The sequence below is a fragment of the Dromaius novaehollandiae genome, chromosome W (genome assembly GCF_036370855.1).
Source record: "Dromaius novaehollandiae isolate bDroNov1 chromosome W, bDroNov1.hap1, whole genome shotgun sequence".
In the NCBI taxonomy this organism is placed as follows: domain Eukaryota; kingdom Metazoa; phylum Chordata; class Aves; order Casuariiformes; family Dromaiidae; genus Dromaius; species Dromaius novaehollandiae.
The window spans coordinates 55,956,407-55,975,596 of record NC_088130.1 but is presented as its reverse complement, the minus strand read 5'-3'; the positions used below and the strand labels follow the sequence as shown (position 1 = coordinate 55,975,596).

General features: G+C 38.0%; 2 protein-coding genes across 5 annotated transcripts in view; one reads left to right on the top strand and one right to left on the bottom strand.

The window, feature by feature from the left end:
* LOC112983591 (oncostatin-M-specific receptor subunit beta-like) overlaps nt 1-6,910 on the top strand; it is a 34,554-nt gene extending 27,644 nt beyond the window's left edge. For all 3 annotated transcript variants that reach the window (XM_026100814.2, XM_026100812.2, XM_026100813.2), the window contains 6 exons: nt 1,164-1,265; nt 1,665-1,844; nt 3,186-3,350; nt 4,935-5,013; nt 5,302-5,374; nt 6,393-6,910. In XM_026100814.2, the coding sequence (XP_025956599.2) occupies nt 1,164-1,265; nt 1,665-1,844; nt 3,186-3,350; nt 4,935-5,013; nt 5,302-5,374; nt 6,393-6,842 (1,049 nt within the window). In that variant the 3' untranslated portion in view covers nt 6,843-6,910. The remainder of the gene's footprint in view (nt 1-1,163; nt 1,266-1,664; nt 1,845-3,185; nt 3,351-4,934; nt 5,014-5,301; nt 5,375-6,392) is intronic.
* Nucleotides 6,911-8,977: 2,067 nt separating this feature from the next.
* LOC135323507 (rapamycin-insensitive companion of mTOR-like) overlaps nt 8,978-19,190 on the bottom strand; it is a 93,543-nt gene continuing 83,330 nt past the window's right edge. For both annotated transcript variants that reach the window (XM_064500393.1, XM_064500394.1), the window contains 4 exons: nt 16,571-16,723; nt 15,615-15,738; nt 14,397-14,535; nt 8,978-14,244 (listed from right to left, as the gene is read on the bottom strand). In XM_064500393.1, coding sequence (XP_064356463.1) covers nt 14,170-14,244; nt 14,397-14,535; nt 15,615-15,738; nt 16,571-16,723 — 491 coding nt within the window. In that variant the 3' untranslated portion in view covers nt 8,978-14,169. The remainder of the gene's footprint in view (nt 14,245-14,396; nt 14,536-15,614; nt 15,739-16,570; nt 16,724-19,190) is intronic.

The following is a 19,190-nucleotide window of genomic DNA, read 5'->3' as shown; positions in this document are numbered from 1 at the left end:
TTTCTGATGCCTGTTCTTATGCTCTGGGCCTTAATTAAATTTAGGATACAAATCCTGTGGAATACTGAAGTCTGTGCAGTGCAGGTGTAATTCTTTGGAAGCAGGTAGCATCATGTTTTGCCTAGTAGCTGGATTAGACACCACACATGTATCAGCACCACAGAGCCTATTTCTTGGAAATCAGCATAATATTTTGGCAAAACCTCTTCTGAGTAGCCTGTAGTAAAATCTTGAAGGAAGGTAGTGAAGTTAATGAAGAAGTTCAAAATCTGTTTTCAGCAAGAGAGAAGCAGAATAGAGCTCTGCCTTATCTGTAACACAGGTCAGAATTTTAGACTCGGGCAATATGATACCCACTGCTTAGTGAGAGGTTTAATGCTCTTAGTGTGCCCAGAGAACATGTCTCAGCACCAGTCCTTGCTTAGCATCAGTTGTGTGTTCCTGTCCTGGTGGTGGCCATTAGACCTGAATTCTTTCTGGCTGCGTGAAAGTCGTTCTGATATACTTCTGCAACTGCAGGATTGTAGCCTTCCTCGAGTCTCTGCCAGCTGAGTTCACTTTGGAATAAAACATGTTTGATCAAAATTTGACTGAACACATTTCAATATGCATTAAACAAACTGCACTTCAAGTCATACATGCACAAGGGGTGTTTTTTATGGGAGCCTGCCCCCTCACTGAAAGAGAGCATAGTGAGAGTCTTCATAGAGAAAATGTTGTCCGGTTCCTCAGTGGGCTGCACTTGGGTAATGCGGTTGGGAGTGGATGTCTGTGAGGATAACGTGGAATTCTGATGTACGGGTGCATGTCTACATTAAACAGTCCAAAGGATGACCTTCGCTTGTGTCAGAAACAGAAATGAAATTATCTTGCTCTTTGATGCTTTCAGAGTCTAATGTGCACTCATCTGGAATACTCTAGGGCAATAAAAATATTTTAAGAAATCTCAGTTCTCTGGTTCGGCTGGAATAAATACATTTAATTCACATTAGGTACACTAAGAATTGGCTTACCCGGGGTTTTCTTCAGTTGACTTAATAGCACAATAGCATCCAAAGAGGATTTCTAGTGGATTATAGATCTCTGTTTCAAGCAGTAAAGTAAAAGCAGAACCCCATAACCAAGCCATGACCATTTTTGTAATCAGTTCAACTATTTTGTAGCTTCGTTTGTGCCGGGGGTGAGATACAACTTCCACATCTATGGATCTGTTGCTAATACAGTCTTCTTATTGGAGAAGAAGACTGGTTATCTCAAGGAACTCCGTAAGTTGGCAACATCTTACAGGCTTTTTCCTATAACTAGCTGAAGATGCATTTGCTGTGTTGTTTCTGTATCATTGGTGGAGCATGTACAAGTCGTAAAACGATGCAAATGGCTTAAATAGATGATGTTTAACTAGTGCAGTGACCAGGTAGAGTCCACATCAGTCAGGGGAGCTAAACGAGACCTGTGATTAGCAGTCGCTGCTTTGTGTATAACGTGGACTACGTGAATGCTTTGTGAAGCTCACAGGTTTTGGGAGTGTTTTGGCTGTGCAAAGCTTTTAAATACAAGTCGGATTTAAATGGAAACACCACTTGGAAATTTAAAATTGTTTCAGTAAGAAGGTAAACATTCTCGAAGAAAAATGGCACGTTTAACATCAGTTTCCTTTCTTCCAGCCCTTCCATTTGACCCGTCTGTGGAAATAGTTCATCTGACTTTCCATGCAGTAACACTGTCTTGGGATTCTTATCACACAAATGCATCACAGCCTAGCTTTGTAGGAGGTTACCATGTCTATGTGTCTCCTGTGCAAGAGGACTGCAATTTGAAGGAATCCAAAAAGCATGTTCTTCCAGGTAACTGACGTAGGGAGGTCTGTCATTGGTACAGGTAAAAGGCTGCATGGGGGTGTAGCTGATACTGCAATCTCTTGGAAAGTTCACGTTAGCCAGGCAGACTGGCACATTAGGCAAGATACAGATTTCAGCACCGGCTGCTTTTGCTTCCTCCCTAATGCTTGAGGTGCTGATGGGCAGAAGCAGTCCTGGCATCACAGATTTGTAACTGCCTTTAACTTCAGGATGGATTCCTGTAGTGCTGTAGGAGGAGTCAGGTTTCTGCCTCTTGCAGGCTGACTTCTGGATGAATCTCTGAAACATCTGTTTGTGGTCTACTTGGATGAGACTCATAGGAAGCCTGTCAGTTTTACTAGGATTTAGGGTATTTTAGAAACAGATGGGATGCCTTTTATTTGCCTCAGAGTTGGAACACTGTGGAAATTCCCCATTTAAATTCCTTTACAGTGAAAATATCTATGGCTGTGTTCTACACTGGAGTTTCTTGTGCAGCAGAGCTAAGCTGGGATGTGGCACAAAGCCACATTTAATCTTTTGTTTCTGATTTTCCTGCTCCACACCCAAAACTGCTCCAGATGACTTTACTGCATTAAAATTTCCAGGTGTTTCCAATGTATTCAAGAGTGTAGGGTTTTTTTCTTTCTTTCTTTCTTCTTTTCCCTTTCCTTCCCTTTTCTCACAGGTTGGTCATGTCCTGTTTCAGATCCTCTCTGCGGATTAGACTAGTACCAGGCTGAAAAGTTTAGTTTGAACTGAAGGAGGCTTATGTGGTAGTTCCTCTCAAAGCTAAACTACCATAGTAGTACCATAATTTTGCAAGTAGTCCCAGTTAGGAAAGGCTTGAAATGTTTAAATCAAAGATTGGCTCTTTCCCAGTTTGCCTGAGCTGGCAGATAAGGGGTGTGACTGGGAACAGGAGGAAGAAGCCAGCCCTTCTCTCCCTGGGGTCTGGAGTTGCCTAAACAGAGAGGCAGGGATATTTTTTTTTTTTCAGGCAGCAATTTCTTAATCTTTGAGGATTTATAGGATTTTGGAGAAAAAGAAAATGGGAAGATCTAATCAATTCTGTTTAGAAAGCTAGAGTAAAAGAAAATGAAAATAAATAGTTGCAGGAATAGTTTGCCAGGAAGTTGTTAGGTGGTCTGCCACAGGACGGGCTGGGCCGTGGACCTTCCAGTTAGAGGGGATGCGAGTGTAGCCCAGTGGCAATGAGTCAGGATGCATCATCTTTCACAGAAGAAAGTACACGTATTACAGAGAAGGTGACTTGTAAATGCTCTGTTATTTCAGTGGTTTAGTGGTCTCAATTATGCTTATTTGTAACATCTGGTTTCATTTTAGATGGTTCAGTGCTATGTAAATACACAATTGAAAACCCAGAAGAGAAGAGGTACACTGTGAAACACCTAATGCCAAATACAAAATACAAACTAGTGGTTAAAGCATATACAGGTGGAGGAGAGACTCCTATTGTCAACTTTATTTACATAGAAACGCCATTTAATTGTGAGTATTGACAATGATAATTTGTCTTCTGGCAGAAGGATGGGAGGATGCTAGATTAAAGTAATCTTCCTTTCTCAAAGGAAAACATTTAATTATAGGTAGCATGCCCTTGAGAAAGGATCCAACTGGAAAGAAAAATGCATGCACCAACACAACATTTTGGTGCTTTTAAGTAGCTATGTCTTTGTATTTTAGAAATGAAAAGAATTTTACAACCTTATTTAAATTTCATAACCTTCATAACCTTCGTGGAAGTAGCTTCATACATGCATATCTGCTTGGCCAGCAAGTCCTGTCTGCTGGACTGCATTAAAGAATTTTATTTGTATTTAACTAGTTTTCTGATCTATGGAAAAATTACAGACTTATGCGCAAATAGATGATTTCTATCAGGAGCCTTGAATTTCTGATTTTGATATTTATTCAGATCACTTTTAAAATCCATTAATGAGTCAATTCCTTCACAAGTCAATACGAGAAGACTGTTGGCTTGAGCAGTCTGGGCAGAGCCACTTTTCAAAGCAGAACAGGAAATTGCATGCCCGTAATTCTGTTCCCTTGAAAATACCACTCAGCAGGCTCACGTCTTTTGAGACTTGTGCTCCAAGTTGGAGATACCTAGTTTTGAAACATTTGTCTGAGGTGGGGGTAAAGGGCAAGAGGGAGGAAAGGGTTCACCCTTTGGTATTGGCTTGCGCAAGGAAACTTCATGCTTTACGCTACCTACCAGGGCTGTGTCTAAACCCTCATGGGCAGAGGCAGCTCTGCCTCTCCTCTCCCTCTCACGCCAGGGATCCTGCTCCCACTCCAGGCTTCCCCGGCACAGGAGCAGCCGTTTGTACAGCCACACAGGGAATGAATGCAGGGCTGACCCATTTCTAAACTTACCAGCGAAGAATAAAGGAGAACGTCACCCGCGCCCCTGCCCTGCTGTGGTTCGTGGAAGGGACATACAAACCCGGAGGGCAGCGGCTAGAGCAGTCTGCCAGGGAACAGGGAAAGCACCAGCTCTTTCGGTCAGGACCAGTTCGCAACAGCCCAAGCAGGTTGTGCAAACATAGCCCAAGGCTGTGTCTTCCAGCCGAAAGGAAACATTGAGATTCTTGTGGCAGCATAAAATCCTAGGAGAGGAAAAACACTGCTAGCGTCTATCTTGATAGACACACTGGAGGTAGAGTTTACTTCAGTTTTGGCTCATGGTAACAATCTTAGCTTATTTTTTTTGGTATCTGAGAGAAAACCTAAAACCAAGTGTTAAGTGAGATTCCCACTGCCTTAACTCTTGATAATTTCTTTTAGGTAAGAAGCCAATGTGAGCAGAGGGCAAGTTAAAAGCAATCTGGTGATATTTCAATTTTGTAAGAGAAATCAATATCCAAACACATATAACTGTATCTCAGAATTTACAGCCAAAGTATCCTGCAACCACTTACAAACCACAGACCACACAACTTCACTGCTGACTTAGTGGCTAGTATCCCTCATGGACCTTAGGATGTAATTTGTCCCAGAAACTCAGGATGTATTGACTTTTAACAAGGGAGAAATTGAAAACAATTTTTTAAAGTATTTTTCCTTTCACAGCAAACATGCTGTACCTTCTAGTCCTGCTTGTGATAGTTCCTTTGGTAGTAGCAGCTCTATGCCAATGGAAGATGAAGTGGTAAGTTATAATACATTTTTTTTTTCTCCTGTAGAGAGAGAATGTAACTAGTGTAATTCACAAACCACAGCTGCAGCTTGTCTTTTCCAGCCTGTTATAAGGTCTCATTCATTTTTTTCCTTTGAATGTCCAACTGTGTGGATGTTGTAAGTATTTGGCTTGCAGCATTTCCGAGACACTCATCATCTCCTGCTGTTTCTGTACACATCTAAGAGTTGCTTCTGCTGGTAGAATATGCTTTGGTGAGAGAACAAAAAAACCTCATTTGTTTTGCTGTCTTGTTTCCAGGGTGAAGGAGTGCTGCTGTCCTGTAATACCTAGTCCTAACAGGAGCAAAGTGCTTTCATTTAAAGATCTTACGGTAAGATCACTGAACAAATCTAATATTTTTAATTTTTCCAATCTTAGATTAGAAAAATTTCACCAAAAAATCATTTTCCTGTCCTGGCTGCTTTTAAAAATGAGCGACACTCATTATACAGAAATAAACATAATCTCACATCATGGTTTGACGTCATTTTGTGGAAAAACTCTCCTTGCATGTGCTTCTGCAGTGATCACTTTGTATTCTGATGTCTGTTACTGCAAAGAAAGCATGAAAGCGTAATCAGATAATGATGTTGACAGCTAGTCCTTCCACTATTACTGTTTAAAACCTTGAGCACAACAGACCGTACCTTAGAATTGTGCACTTTGCTATGGTTTTTGAGCTGTCCCCCCCGCCTCACTTGTCCGTCACACTGTCAATCATTGTAAAGCACAGGAGAGCAAACCCCCCCCCACCCCCGATGGCCCTTGCAGGGGGCTCTGCCAGGCACTGACAGGTCTGGCTGGGATGAAGGGGTGGAGAGAGTGCTCTCAGCTTCCCCGATAGGCCCTTCAAACCGTGAACCACTGCCTTTATACAGCGCACAAGGGGTCCCAAAACTAGGAGCACGTCTCTATCATCCTGGCACATGTGGAAGCATTGCCAGTTTTGCTGCTAGTATTCACTGAAGGAGTCATCTCTAAAACTTACAGCCCACAAACTTCTGCTGCCCTACATTTGCTATTGTTTCACACTGAAAACTGCACAGATGATAAAACCCTGGCCAAGTCTGTAAAATAAAGGGACATCTTTTCTTACTTCATTACATTTAATCATATTGAACTTCTTAACTTAAAAAAAAATCTCTAAATACTAGTTGATAAATTCCACATAAAAATCCAGCTTCCATCAAACATCCTGTATGTTTCTTCCTTCAAATTCAGTTCTTTTGTATGGAAACACCCCACTCACAATATTTACAATGCAATTTTAGAAGTGTTTGAAGTAATTACTCCCTTTACCCTGAGCTTCTTTCATTGAGTGATTTTTTTTTTTAATGATTCCCCTGTAGATTGGTTCTGAGAAAGTATTGAAAATAAATGACTGCATGCCTGATGCTCTAGCAGTGGATAATAAGCCTGAAGCCCAGAAATTACATCTGTGGAGACAAATGTCTTCTACTCCAACAGAAGAAAAGATTGATGTTCACAATTCTTCCTGGACTTACCCTAATCAAAATGAAGAACGAGACTTTACATCCACACCAAAACCTATGACTCATACTTGGTTTGAAAACTTTGCATATTCATCTCACATTGCAGTTGAAACTGACCCCTATCAAAACCCAGAGATGCTGGAAACCAGCAAGCCACAGCTGTCAGCAGCATTGTACCAGCCACAGTATTACTTTGATATTTTGAATGAAGGTACTGGCTCATCACCCAGAGAAACAGCTGGCAGAAAGACCAGTCTGAGATATGTTTCACAAACAGATGTGCACTGTTCATGGAGGAGGCTTTGATGTACTCTGTACCACTGAGTCCATGTAGTGTTTGGGTTACAAAATACAAATAAGAGTTTCTGAATCCACGATCATTTCTTTTCTTGATGATGACTTTCATTTAAGTCCTACTTTTGTTAACTCTGCAAAGCTGTTGCTTCAGGAGTAATTTAAAAATACTGACTTTTGCACTGGAATGATGTATGCTATAGTTTGATCACAAGTTATGGGCATGAGGTAAGATTTCCAGGCCAGTATTTTGTGGCATATATTATGTAGAGGATTAGATCATAGCAGTTCTTCATAGCCTGACACAAAGAACTACTCTGCTTTGTAGAGATTAAAAACTCATTTAGGAAGCAGACAGGCAAGTTTAACAGTTTGTCAGATGCAAGGAGTATAATTTCACTTATAATACTCCTCTGTATGAACTTACTGCTGCTCTGGACACCCCTAACCAGGATATATCGCCTGGCATGAGCACATGCCTTGGGGTGTTTATCAGAAGGGTAATGTCAGATGGGGGTGCTGTGCTTCCCCCCAAAGAATCAGCTTGGAAGGGTCACCGACACTGAATATGATGCATTACTTCAGGATTAGAAGTGACTTTGCCTTCTCTAAATACACTACCCTGTAGAGACAGCACTCCTGCTCTTTCTACCCTGCGCACCAACATCCTAGGGCCTCCCTACTTTCTCATCACTTGTATATTAACGACACTGACTTTTGACCTCCTCTTGTGTAACCTGTACTTAACTTTTTTAGCTTATCACAGTCTCTACTTAAAAACTAAGCAGCTGCAGATAAAAATGAGTTGTTATACTGAACCTCAGCTACATTGTTCATTGTTGTACTGTTGCTTATCAGTATTGTCATAATGTATACAAGCTGTGCTGCCACAGAAAAACCCACGAGAATCTATATAGACTTTGAATAATAAAAGCACTGACTTGAAGTAGAGAGAGAAGTGTTCAGGCATACAAAGGTGAAGCAAACAAAACACACATTGTTGGATTTGTGTTTAGTGTTGTCTGGTTAAAGAACACTGTGTCAAAGCCTAGGTTGCTCACAGGAGTTTATTTGAGATGTAGAGAAAACAAAGTCTGATACTCTCAGCCTTTAGACAGTGGAGTAAAGGAACATCTGGTGACATTGTGAGAGAAAACAGTGGAGTAAAGGAACATCTGGTGACATTGTGAGAGAAAACAGCAAAGTATTTACTTGATGGCAATATCCCAGAGAAACTTTTATTCCTCCCTTAATGTTAATTTCCTTCAAGTTAGTGAATTTGAAAGTTTTATTTTTGATTGCTGAACATCACAGTATCCTTACAACTTAGAAAGTAACTTCTCCAAAGCATTTCATTGGAGTGGATATACTATTACGAGCATTTTCTCCAGCAGTAAGCCTTTTAAACTGGGCTGTTCTGCCATTACTGAAATAAAACTTCCTAATTGTTCATTTTAAAAAGGCCTGTTCATTTAAAAAGGTTTGAAAGGTATCCTAAAATCAAGAGTTATAGGCATAAGGAATTCTGATACAGAACTCAGCCAAAAAAGCCAGCCTACCCCACAAAACACATTTTAAATTTCAACACTATCCAGTTCTCAGTGCCAGAGTGGATGGCTGCAACAAAGTGTGATTTCCTACTTCTAAGCTACAGCTGCTGGGGCTTGGCTGCCATACCTTAGCCCAAGGTGTGATGGGGAGGGCCACGTACCTGGTGGTGCCTTCTTGAGGTTCAGTGAGTCACCAGACCCTGCCGCGAGGCCTCAGCTCGGCTCCTTCGTCTCCTCCTGGGCACGTGGAGAACCTCACCATCGGAAAGCCAGGGAACATTTTAGCAGGTACCGTCACATCCAGACAAAACACGGAGCCTGCTTGGCAGCAGGAAGACAAGTTAGCTCCTCTTCATCAGTAAACCTTTCTGCTTGTTGATGTTGTTGTTTCCTCAAACTACCTGTGCTTAAAAACACACAGACAAGCAGGTAATTCTCAGGAAAATAATGCCTTCATATAAGTCAAAGGGTACAGTCAGGGCCTTATAACTAGAGATGAAGATTAGGAAAGTATTTTTGGCAGAGGTGGAGGTGTGTTGCCATGCATAACTTTTCTTTAAAAAAAAAAAAAAACAAAAAACACACGTCTTGCATTAATTATGGTTGAATGAGTTCAAAACTCAAATCTTTATTTGGTTTTCAAAATGGAATTTTTCTGTTTGTCATTTCTGTTTATAATTCAACTTTCACATCTACTTTTGAAATGCCAATACTAAACATGTGTAAACGTCACATAATGGAAAGTGATTAATTGTCAGTATCAGTACACTAAATTCTTTAAATAAAAATGGTGCACAAAATATTAGATTCCCCTTCTATTTTTACAAGACATCTTATAAAGTATTAAAGTAAAATATATTTTTGACAAAAAAAATGTTTATTTGGAAAGCTTAAGGTCATTCTAGTTAATTAGTAACTTACAAATATAAATAAAATTCCAACCCATTTCTAGTGCTGAGAGGTACATATGAGACCAGAACAACTATAAGAAGTTTAATTACATTTTATTAACAATGCATCCCTTTGATAAGATTACGCTTCAGGAGGCTTTTAATGCCCATGGACATTAACTGTACACACTATACAAAAAAAAAAATCAAGGTGGGCAATACCATTTTGGGACAAGCCTCTGTTTAAATTATACACAGCTCAATGCAATATTCTTACGGAAAATATATAAATACTTTTTCTTTCTATGTTACAGGTATACAATATAAATCAGATTTCAATGTCTGTTCAGTGACCTACAAACACTAGAACCTCCAAATATGTAGCAGCGTATTACTAAATAAAAAAAGACCACGTGGGACAGGGAGAATAAGTCTTGATTTTCCTCGATCCCTTCCCTCCTCAGAATGATTAATTTACATCATCTCTTGTAATGCAGTGTTAGGGATTCTGACAGCCAATATTGGAACAATTTTTCAGTTAAATCTACAAAATGTCTGCCTTTCCCCCCTAAGACATTGCATCTTGTGCTAAAACAACCTATTCAGTGGCAAAATGGCATGTTACACTTTTTGGCATAAATTACATTTCTCAAATTAAATAGTGTATTTTACAAAGCAATTCAAGCAAAATGTGCAATTTCTGCATGCTGTGGCATTGCTATCTATTTTACAAAAATAGTCCAAAGAAAATCCACATTCTTTACTGAACATACAAGTCTGTTGCAAACAAAAATATCCAGGGAACCAGAATTAGGAGTTAAACAAACAAAACAAAAATACCCAAAGAGCTAAGGGTGTCTAGCAAGATATAAACACGGTTTCTAGCATGTTCCCAAAGGTCTTTTACAGTCTTCAGATTTTACTCTCACCTAGTATACCTTTAATAAGTATATGGTAGTAAAGGTTAACCAAAAAGATAATAATAGGGGACCTGTTTTCAACTGCCTCCACAGCAAAGCACCCTTTAACAGGACTTCCTGTGCAGGCCTGCCAGATGAGCAGAAACCTCCGAGAGGCTCCAAAACCTGGCAAAAATTCTTCCTTTAAGATTCCTCATCTTGAGCTTACACTCATTTTACAAAGTAACACAAGCTTCCTGAAGTTCAAAGGCCAAATACCAAGATCAAAACAGACTAAGATGAAGCACCAGCTGTTTCATCTCTCACCAGGCTTTAATCATTACCTACCTCTTGAAGTATTTCTAGACTAGCTCGCTCTCCTTTATGCACTTATTAAAGGTGCTAGAGTTTTCTGAAGCTTCTCACTGCATGTTACAATTCTCTCATTCAGGACCGCTACCTATGCTTCAAAGTAGAATGAATTCAAAAGATGAATGAATATTGTCATTGATGTACGTAGTATTTCAAAATGCTTGTAAAAGGCAGCTTACCTCAGTGTGCCAAGCCACTGCACAATAAACTACTGAGTATTTTACTATTGTGTCTCAGGGGAAAAAAAAGAATCAGTGATGACATCTGTAGGTACATATTTCCAGTCAAATAAGAACAAATAAGTTGGATAGGAAAAGTGTCTCTGTATTTCACATATAACCTGCCAAGTACGCACATACTCACAGTTAGGCACCTCAATACGTATCTACAACCCCAAGTGATGTCAGTCAGAGTTAGATGCATCCAACATCCCTGAATTTCTGATGCCTCTCTCAAAAAGGATATTCACACCATCCAGCTTTGTCCCCTTCTACACTCGGTGGAGAGAAACAGGCTCTCCAGGAAATAATCCAGAGTCCTTAGATCAGATTTCTGCCCTGAACTGCCCTTTGGCAGAGGAACTATCCCTTTCCACTGACTATAAAAAAGGAGACCAAGGAAATTAGCCGGCTAATTTAGTAGACTATATTCAATTGGTTTCATATCCAGCATTTCTTTTCCCACAAAGGGTTTAACCTCAGACCTGTCTGAATATTTTCTGTGCTAGCATGTTTAATCATTCAGGAGTTTCCTTTGCCACAGCAAACAAACTATACTTGCATATGGTATAACTGAGTACCATATGCTTTACCATTTACTCAATAGCATCAAAAATTGTTAGGACTGGAAAAACAGAAAATGGATGGTTTATAAGCTTGCTACCCTTTCCAGGAAAAGTGGGAGAATTTTCTATTAAGTTTAATATATGCAGACTTTTTATTTATAACTGTTTTCTTCTGAAGTTTTATCATGAAGCAAAATAAAACCCTCAAATAAGAACTTTGAAAGGGATATTTTAAAAAAGAAATTGATAAAATTAGAAATTCACAGTTTATAACTAGACCAATATCAAATTCCTTCAATTACAATATCCCTTCATTTGTCAATTAAAGAGAAACATTAATGAGCTTAATGTAAATTAATTCTAGAAATGTTGTATGTTATGTACAGCATGGACTTTACATCCATTATGCATATTGATTTGAAATCTACTGACACTCATACACTTTTAGAAAGAAAATCATGCTTTATAACTGAATTTGCAGCAATAATTCGTTTGTCAAGTTTTGTTGTCTTGGATCCCCACACAACTGAGTATTTCAGAAGGTATACGCATTTCAGGATGGAGAATCCTTTTAAAGTATACTGACATCTCTTTTGCTTACCTTTTTAATAATCAAAGGCCCTCCTATTGCCTTTTCTACATTAAGTGCTATGGATTAAACTGGTAACAAATGAATAAGGGTGGTTTTTTTTTTTTTAATACAGGTGATAATACTTGTTTATTATGCTTTAACTGCAGAAAAATAACATGGATTTGTTTGACATAACCCCATCTAGTCATTAAAACAAATCTCTTATACTCTAGCCTAACTGAGGTAGTGTTTGAAACTACTGTATAAGATATGCTAGTCCCATTCTTGGGAACACTACATTATTTCCTTTGGAGTTTACACCACTATTTGGTCTACTGTGATTGACATTTTGGTTTTACAGAAGCATTTATTTCTTATGACCAGAGAAGTCCAATAGTTACTGGTGGGTATGTTTTCAAAGCATTCCAAACACGTTCCAACAAATAAATGTATTATTTGTGTCACTGACCATAAAAGAGTTGAATTGGTTTCTTTTTGCTCTTTCCTTCAGTGGGAACTCATGAAAAGATAATCTAGGAAACTAAATTTGACTATGAGCAGCAACTTACAGATCTGCTTTACCAGAACCTGATGGTATGCAGTGCACATAAGAACTCAGTGAAGTGATCTCTGCAAAGCAGTGCTTATGTGGCAAGATGAAATTTCCACTAAAAGCAAATAAATTCTACATTTCAGTACAAATCATGTTACGCTGTTACTGGTTCACAGGCCTACTTATTGAAGTCTCCAGTAGCATAGCCAGTAAGATCAGGGTTATGAGTATTAGGAAGTATTAGGAGAAATTTCACTTATCTTCATCTAAGTATTAATCTGACAATTATAAAAAAAATGGTAAGAGTGAATGGATAAAAATATATTCTACCTAGTACAGTCCAGCTGAATTATTCACCTATATCAAAATCAAAGGGTAACCCTTTCTATTACAGGCATTCTAACAAAGGTGGCCATGCTACTTTATATATATATATTTGCATATATTTATATTACCTTTTTATAAAGGCTTCTGAATCTTCAGATGCATGACAGAAGTGGTGGGGATACTTACTTTTTTTTTTTTTTTTTTTTTTAAGCTTGCACTTTTTAATTTAACAACCTCGCTAGTGACATGATAAAGACAACTGTCTTCCCCTAACAGTCACTGTATCATGCGACTTGTGCAACAGGTCTCAATACCAATATAAATTTGTAAGTACTGCTGCTTCAAAATTTGGTTCTTAAGGCTTTTCACTACAATTTTTAGTACTATCTGATGCTTGGTCACTCATACATTGAAATTCAAGCAAACCTTTGTTTTTATAAAAAGTTGTTTCCATGGAGCATGGAAATTGCTCATTTACTATGTCTTCTCACAAAGCAGCAATGATTAAATGTTTTCAAGTTTAGTTGATACAATATTCATTTATCTGATAAAAATCATGCTTGTTACAGGTTTTCAGTTAAGAATATGACCAACATTCACACCATATGAGCATGAGTCTAGGAACTTCAAACACATGCATATCATTCAGGGAAAACAATCTGATTTCAGATCTTAAGTTTAAATGATTTTTTGTTTTTGAATCAAACTGTAGTGAAAATCCTTAACTGGTTCAGATAAGATACATATATGTAAATGCAATGAAACTGGAGAGACTGCTAATAAAATGACTTACAACTATAGTAATATTAAAATAACTTAAAGAATGCCTCAGATTCACAGAGGCTTTTCTTGCTGTCTGAAGTTATAAATCCCCCAAGTAGTGTTACAAACAGTAAGAAAACTAACAGAGAAGGGCTAACATTAAACCCCTGGTGTCCACGATTACAGCACAGCTCCCCATTGCTGCCAATGAAATGCACCCTCAGATACTCTGATTCCTGGTATCCAGGGGTTAAAAAGCAAGGCATCATTCTGCTTCTCTGGAACAGATTCAAAAGTCAGTCATAAAAGATGTCTCTGCACGTTGTCCTATTTTTTATTTATGTTAAAAAATGAAATGAAAATTTGTGGAGGTGTTCAGTGCTCGGCTCTTGCATATACTGGTAATTGCTATTATTAAAACTATGGTAATGTTTAATAACTCCCCAAAGGGCTCAAAAGACTGGGGCAGTAATTGGTTGAGGAAAAAAATGGTTTTCAGTTCACTCTTCAGGTACCAGTAGCTTCTGGAACAGTCTAGAAGATGATGCTCCAAACTTTATCATCCAGTCAATTGGAGGTTGTCTGAGGATTTCAGTAAGTCCATATGTTAATACACTGCCTGGCACAGAGGTCAGGATTCAGCTGATGTATCAATTACTGGTTGTTTTGTTGGTGTTGCTAGAACAGCCTCTGCTTCTTCGTGCATCTAAAAGAAAAAGATGGATGTAGTGTTAGTGCCTTCTTTAGCTATTTTACTAGAAAGACATAAAAAGGCTTCCTGTAAGTCATGCCTGAAAGCATCTTATTTAGAACGTGAAACCTGTACCCGGCTGGCACACTTTAGTGCAATCAACTTACTTGTAAAAACTGTACATCTTGAAATAGCTCCTGAATGAACCTTCGAGATGGGAGTCGAAATGTACAATGTGCTAACAAGTAGGACACCTCAGAGTAAAGGCATATGTCATCAAATGCTTGGGGATACTTCTCCTTAATTCTGATCAACAGGAAAAAAAAGTTTTAAAGTCCTGCACAGACTTCCAACATATTTTTTAAAAATGTTCAATTAATTTTTGTCATCATTAGCAAACTAAAACTCTTCAGTAACAGGCATTATAAATTCCAGATCTGATGAAGCAAGACGATCAGAAGAGACAGCATTATTTTGTACTAAATTGGAGGAAATCTATGTTAACAAGATGGAAAAAGACTACCTAATTTGAAAGTTGCATACAATATCTGAGAACACCTGCTCTTAAAATAATAGGTGTAGGAAGCAAACAGCATATCAAAGAAGTGGCATCCAAATGCAGCATCAATATATAAGTAACTATGGATAACTTTATGCCTGTAAGCATTTTTTAAACCGAATATTTCTACATTTTCTTTTAACAGTCATATGTCAGTTTTCAACATGACTAGTCCAGAAGCCTACAGCTTTTATTATCCTGTTTAATCCCTGGATTTATATTTCTTTACTTGTAACATAAGTTTGTCTGTAAATTAATTCCAGTAGCTGTACTCCTGCTTAAAGCAGATTGGTGTTTCTTAAGAAGTTACTTTCAGATTATTTGGGTTATCTGATATACCTTATTTGGCACAAACAAAAAAAGAACTAGTTAATTATTGCTTCTTTTTTGAAGATGCATCACATACCCATATCACTTAGAACTCTCTAGCATACATGCAAAACTATATACACTGAGATAGGTAATGAAACATCAGTACAGTTAAATTACTGTTTGAAAAAGAAAGATAAAGAATAAGACAAAGCAGAAATATTAAAAGGAAAATTCTTAAAAGAATGACGACAAACTGTTCCCACTTGTTAATGCAAATATGGAACAGGTGCCCCTAAGTGTATTAGTACACTTATATCTGCTGCAAAGCTTAGTGCTGCACTTCTAGAGTTAAAACTTAACGTTTACATCATGTTCAATTACTCCAGTAACACACTGTAAAACCTGCTTGACAATTTTTTGAGGAGTCAAAAATAATGCAAACCCCTATAAGACCTTAGAGAACACATACAACTGAACGGTGCTAAAACTGTAATTTAAAAAATATTTAACTTACGTCAGGAGTCCAGTTTCATGGCCCTTAGTTCCTACTGAACTACTCAAATTGATTACTAAACGTAAGACTTCTTTCCGCAGCAATATCCTACACACTGGTGTATCATCTGGGATTGATTTTACTCCTTGAAAAATAAATTCAACAGCATGAGATTTAAGCAGAATAGCCTGTGTGTTAAATTTATGTCAGATGAATGAGTTCCAGGATTTTATATAAACACATATATACACATGTGTGCGTGTGCATATACATGTGTGTGCATATATTCTTTTCTAAACCACCAGCAAATATTCCCATCTAAACTTAAAAAATATTTTCATTAATTTTAACATGGCAGTGTTTAAGAAAAGTAAATTAGTGGTAGTTGGAAAAACTGAAGTCACTGTAAGATTCAACAACAGTGCTGTCTCTGTCACCAAATGATGTTGCAAATTGGATGATAAATTAGCTGTTCTGTTTGTATAAATGCTGGTTAAATCAGCAACAAGCTACTTCACAAGAAATTATGCTAATGCAAAATATAAAACACAAGTTCAAAAAAAGAAATTGCTTTCTCTTTACAGAAATGCAAACGATAACGTTTAATTTCCATTTATACTTCAAAGGTCTTTCATAAAAGCCAAATTCAGTAATTTATTTATTCATAGAAATTTTTTTGCCTACCAATACTAGGAAAAAAAGACAATCAATTTGATTGTAATGTATGATACAAAGCTGTTTAGGTTACCTGCAAAAATGCCATACAGACTAGGCAGAAGAGTTTTAAAGTGTATTCTCCCATCTGCCCTTAAACATAGACAATGCTGCTACCTTCACTGGTAATGATTAGGGCACCCATGTTTGGAAGTAACGCACATTAGGTTGTTGCACTAAGTATAAATAAAATACTATTTTTCCACAATACCTTAGAAAATAGTTTAAGAGTTTTGTCTTTAATATTCACAAGGCAAACTTACCTAGTACAAGCTCTGTACTCTTGGTGCTACTAGCTGAACCATGGGATACTGCGTCGCTACAGCCTGAAATTCCAGAAAATTTAGAGGAATGCACATCTAAGTGATTGTGTATGGACTGCCCACACCAGTCAGTATATGGAATGTCTGAAAAATCTGACAGAAACAAAATGTTGTATCTTTGTTATTCACACTTTTCCTCACTTCAAATGCCTATCTTATTTCTTAACAAATTTAAGTGTGCAAGACACTGATACACTAAGTATGGTAACTGCTGGCATACAAAGCAACATTCAGCTGGGATACTGAATGCTGGGTTTCGGACAAATCACACTCAATTTTTTAAAAATATCATATTTTTACAAAAAAAAATCTCAAAATACACAAGGGAAAGTAATCAACTCTTAAGCACTGATAGAAGCCTGAAAAACTATAACCACATGTAGAGGTTGTACTGATATTTCCATGCTCTATTTTATACCACTTAAAAAGGATGTTCAAAGATGACTGTGTTGCTGTCTTGCATACACTCAATTTTTTTGCTCATATAATTACCACAGGTCTTGCAGAAAGTGTTCCAATTCCATCAGAAGAACGATGGGACAAAAAATAAGATTCTTCTAGGATGGTTTCACTATTCACAGCCTTTAGTACTTCAGATGAAAGGAGGTGAATATAAAATCCAAGTTAAAATTATCGTGCAGTTAAAAGAACCACAGAAAAACACAGGCTTGAAGGGAACTCTGGAGATCACCTAGTCCAATCACCTGCCCAAAGAAGGGCTCATTTCAAAATTAGATCAGATTGCACCTGATCTATCCAAGGATAAAGACTTCAAAATATTTCTGGGCATTTGTTCAGTGCTTAACCACCCTCACTGTGAAATTACTCTCTGTATGTTCAACTGGGATTTCCACTGCTACAGCACGTGACAACTGTCTCTTGTCCTTTTGCTGTGTGCCTCTAAGAAGCATCTGTCTCTCTTCTGTAATCCTCCTCATGGTTTTTGAAGACTGCAGTTAGGGCCTAATTATCCTTCCCCTCTCGAGGCTGAATTCAAGCTCAAACTCAGCTCCCTCGGCCATTCCTCACGTTTTGTGCATCATCTCCATGCCCATCAGTCCTCTTTAGATCCCCCAGTCTCTCAGCAAGCTATCATGCTTTTGACTGATTTCCTGTGAAGGACAGTATCACAGAGGAGCACCTACTTCCCTTCTTCAACACTCACTAGGCTTCTGTGCCAAGAATGAACTGCACTAAGATCTCTTGGGTCCAGAAAAGTTCCTAATACTTTGCATCTCTGCTTCGTCCCTGAAGCACTGACTATGGGTGTACCTATCTTATCATTTTAGTTCTGATAAGGAGCACATTTTGGGTCAGATCTTCTCAACATCCCCACCTACTTTGGTTTGGTTCACCCTACAGAGCCGTTTCAGAGCATGCAGACTGCATTCCCTTTTGGATGAAACTAAATGTAAAAGCACACTCCAACTGTTAACAGATATTTAGTCCCTGAATGCAGATCACAGCTGGACTGAAATAAATCCTCCCGAGATGTATATGGTGTCATCAGCTCCTCAGCACCAATCATTTTGCCTCACAGGTCTGCTCTTACTGTACTGTATTACCTGCTAATGAAGACAGTACCTCTGTCTTGTTGACAGAGGGAGTACAGTGCCTCTATTCTCCTGAAAAGTGTGATAGTCACTAAAAAGTTCCTATTAACTGCATGCTTCCTAAGAGATGGAGATTTCTTGGAGATGTCTTCACTTGTAATTAATCACTCAGATTTACAATAACTGAGACAAGCCAGACTTCACATCCTGAATTTTAAACCTATCGTTTTACTTTTAAACAACACAGGAGATCTACAAATTCATAAAACAAGAAACTTGCATACAACTCCTTGTTTCAATTTCCATACCCTCTCAAGATTTTTTTTTCATGTTTTCAAAAATCTGATTTTATGTTTTTCCTCTCAAACTTCCCTCTTCTAAAAGAGGTCTCTCCAAATCAGTCTTCTCTCATCCCAATCCCAATCTCTTTTCTTAGTACATCCATTAGAAATTTGTCTTTTGATCTGATATTTCAGGTCTAGATACACTATTTTTTATGTGATCCAGAAGGAAAAAGATGAGAATGAAGTCCCGCATTTCCTATTAGAATGTAAAACAAGTTCAAGTACAAAGTAAATTCCCCTTCCCAGAGAGAAGTAGATGCAATCAGTTTGGATCATGAGCCGCTTCAGAAAACTGCAGAACATAGAGGAAGAGCCTAAATGCATAAGAATTATGACAGATATCAGGCTGCCAGAAAACCAAGCACTGCCCCCATTTAATAGATGTGAGACTGACAGCGTGTTACTAACTGAATGCATACCACTGTAGAAAAATAGTGAGGATTCCTACTAGGTAGAAATTGGAATTTCCATTACCAGATTACCTTTTTATTACAGACATTGTAAAAAGGCATGTAACTGCAAGCTCTGCAGAGCACGTTAGGAGGAAAGTGACCAAACTACCTTTGAATCATTCTATTCGAATCTCAAAATCTGAAGAAAGAAGACTGTATTCCAGAAATTACTTCTCAATGAGCTTTTTTTTCCTTCTTGTTTTATGGTATA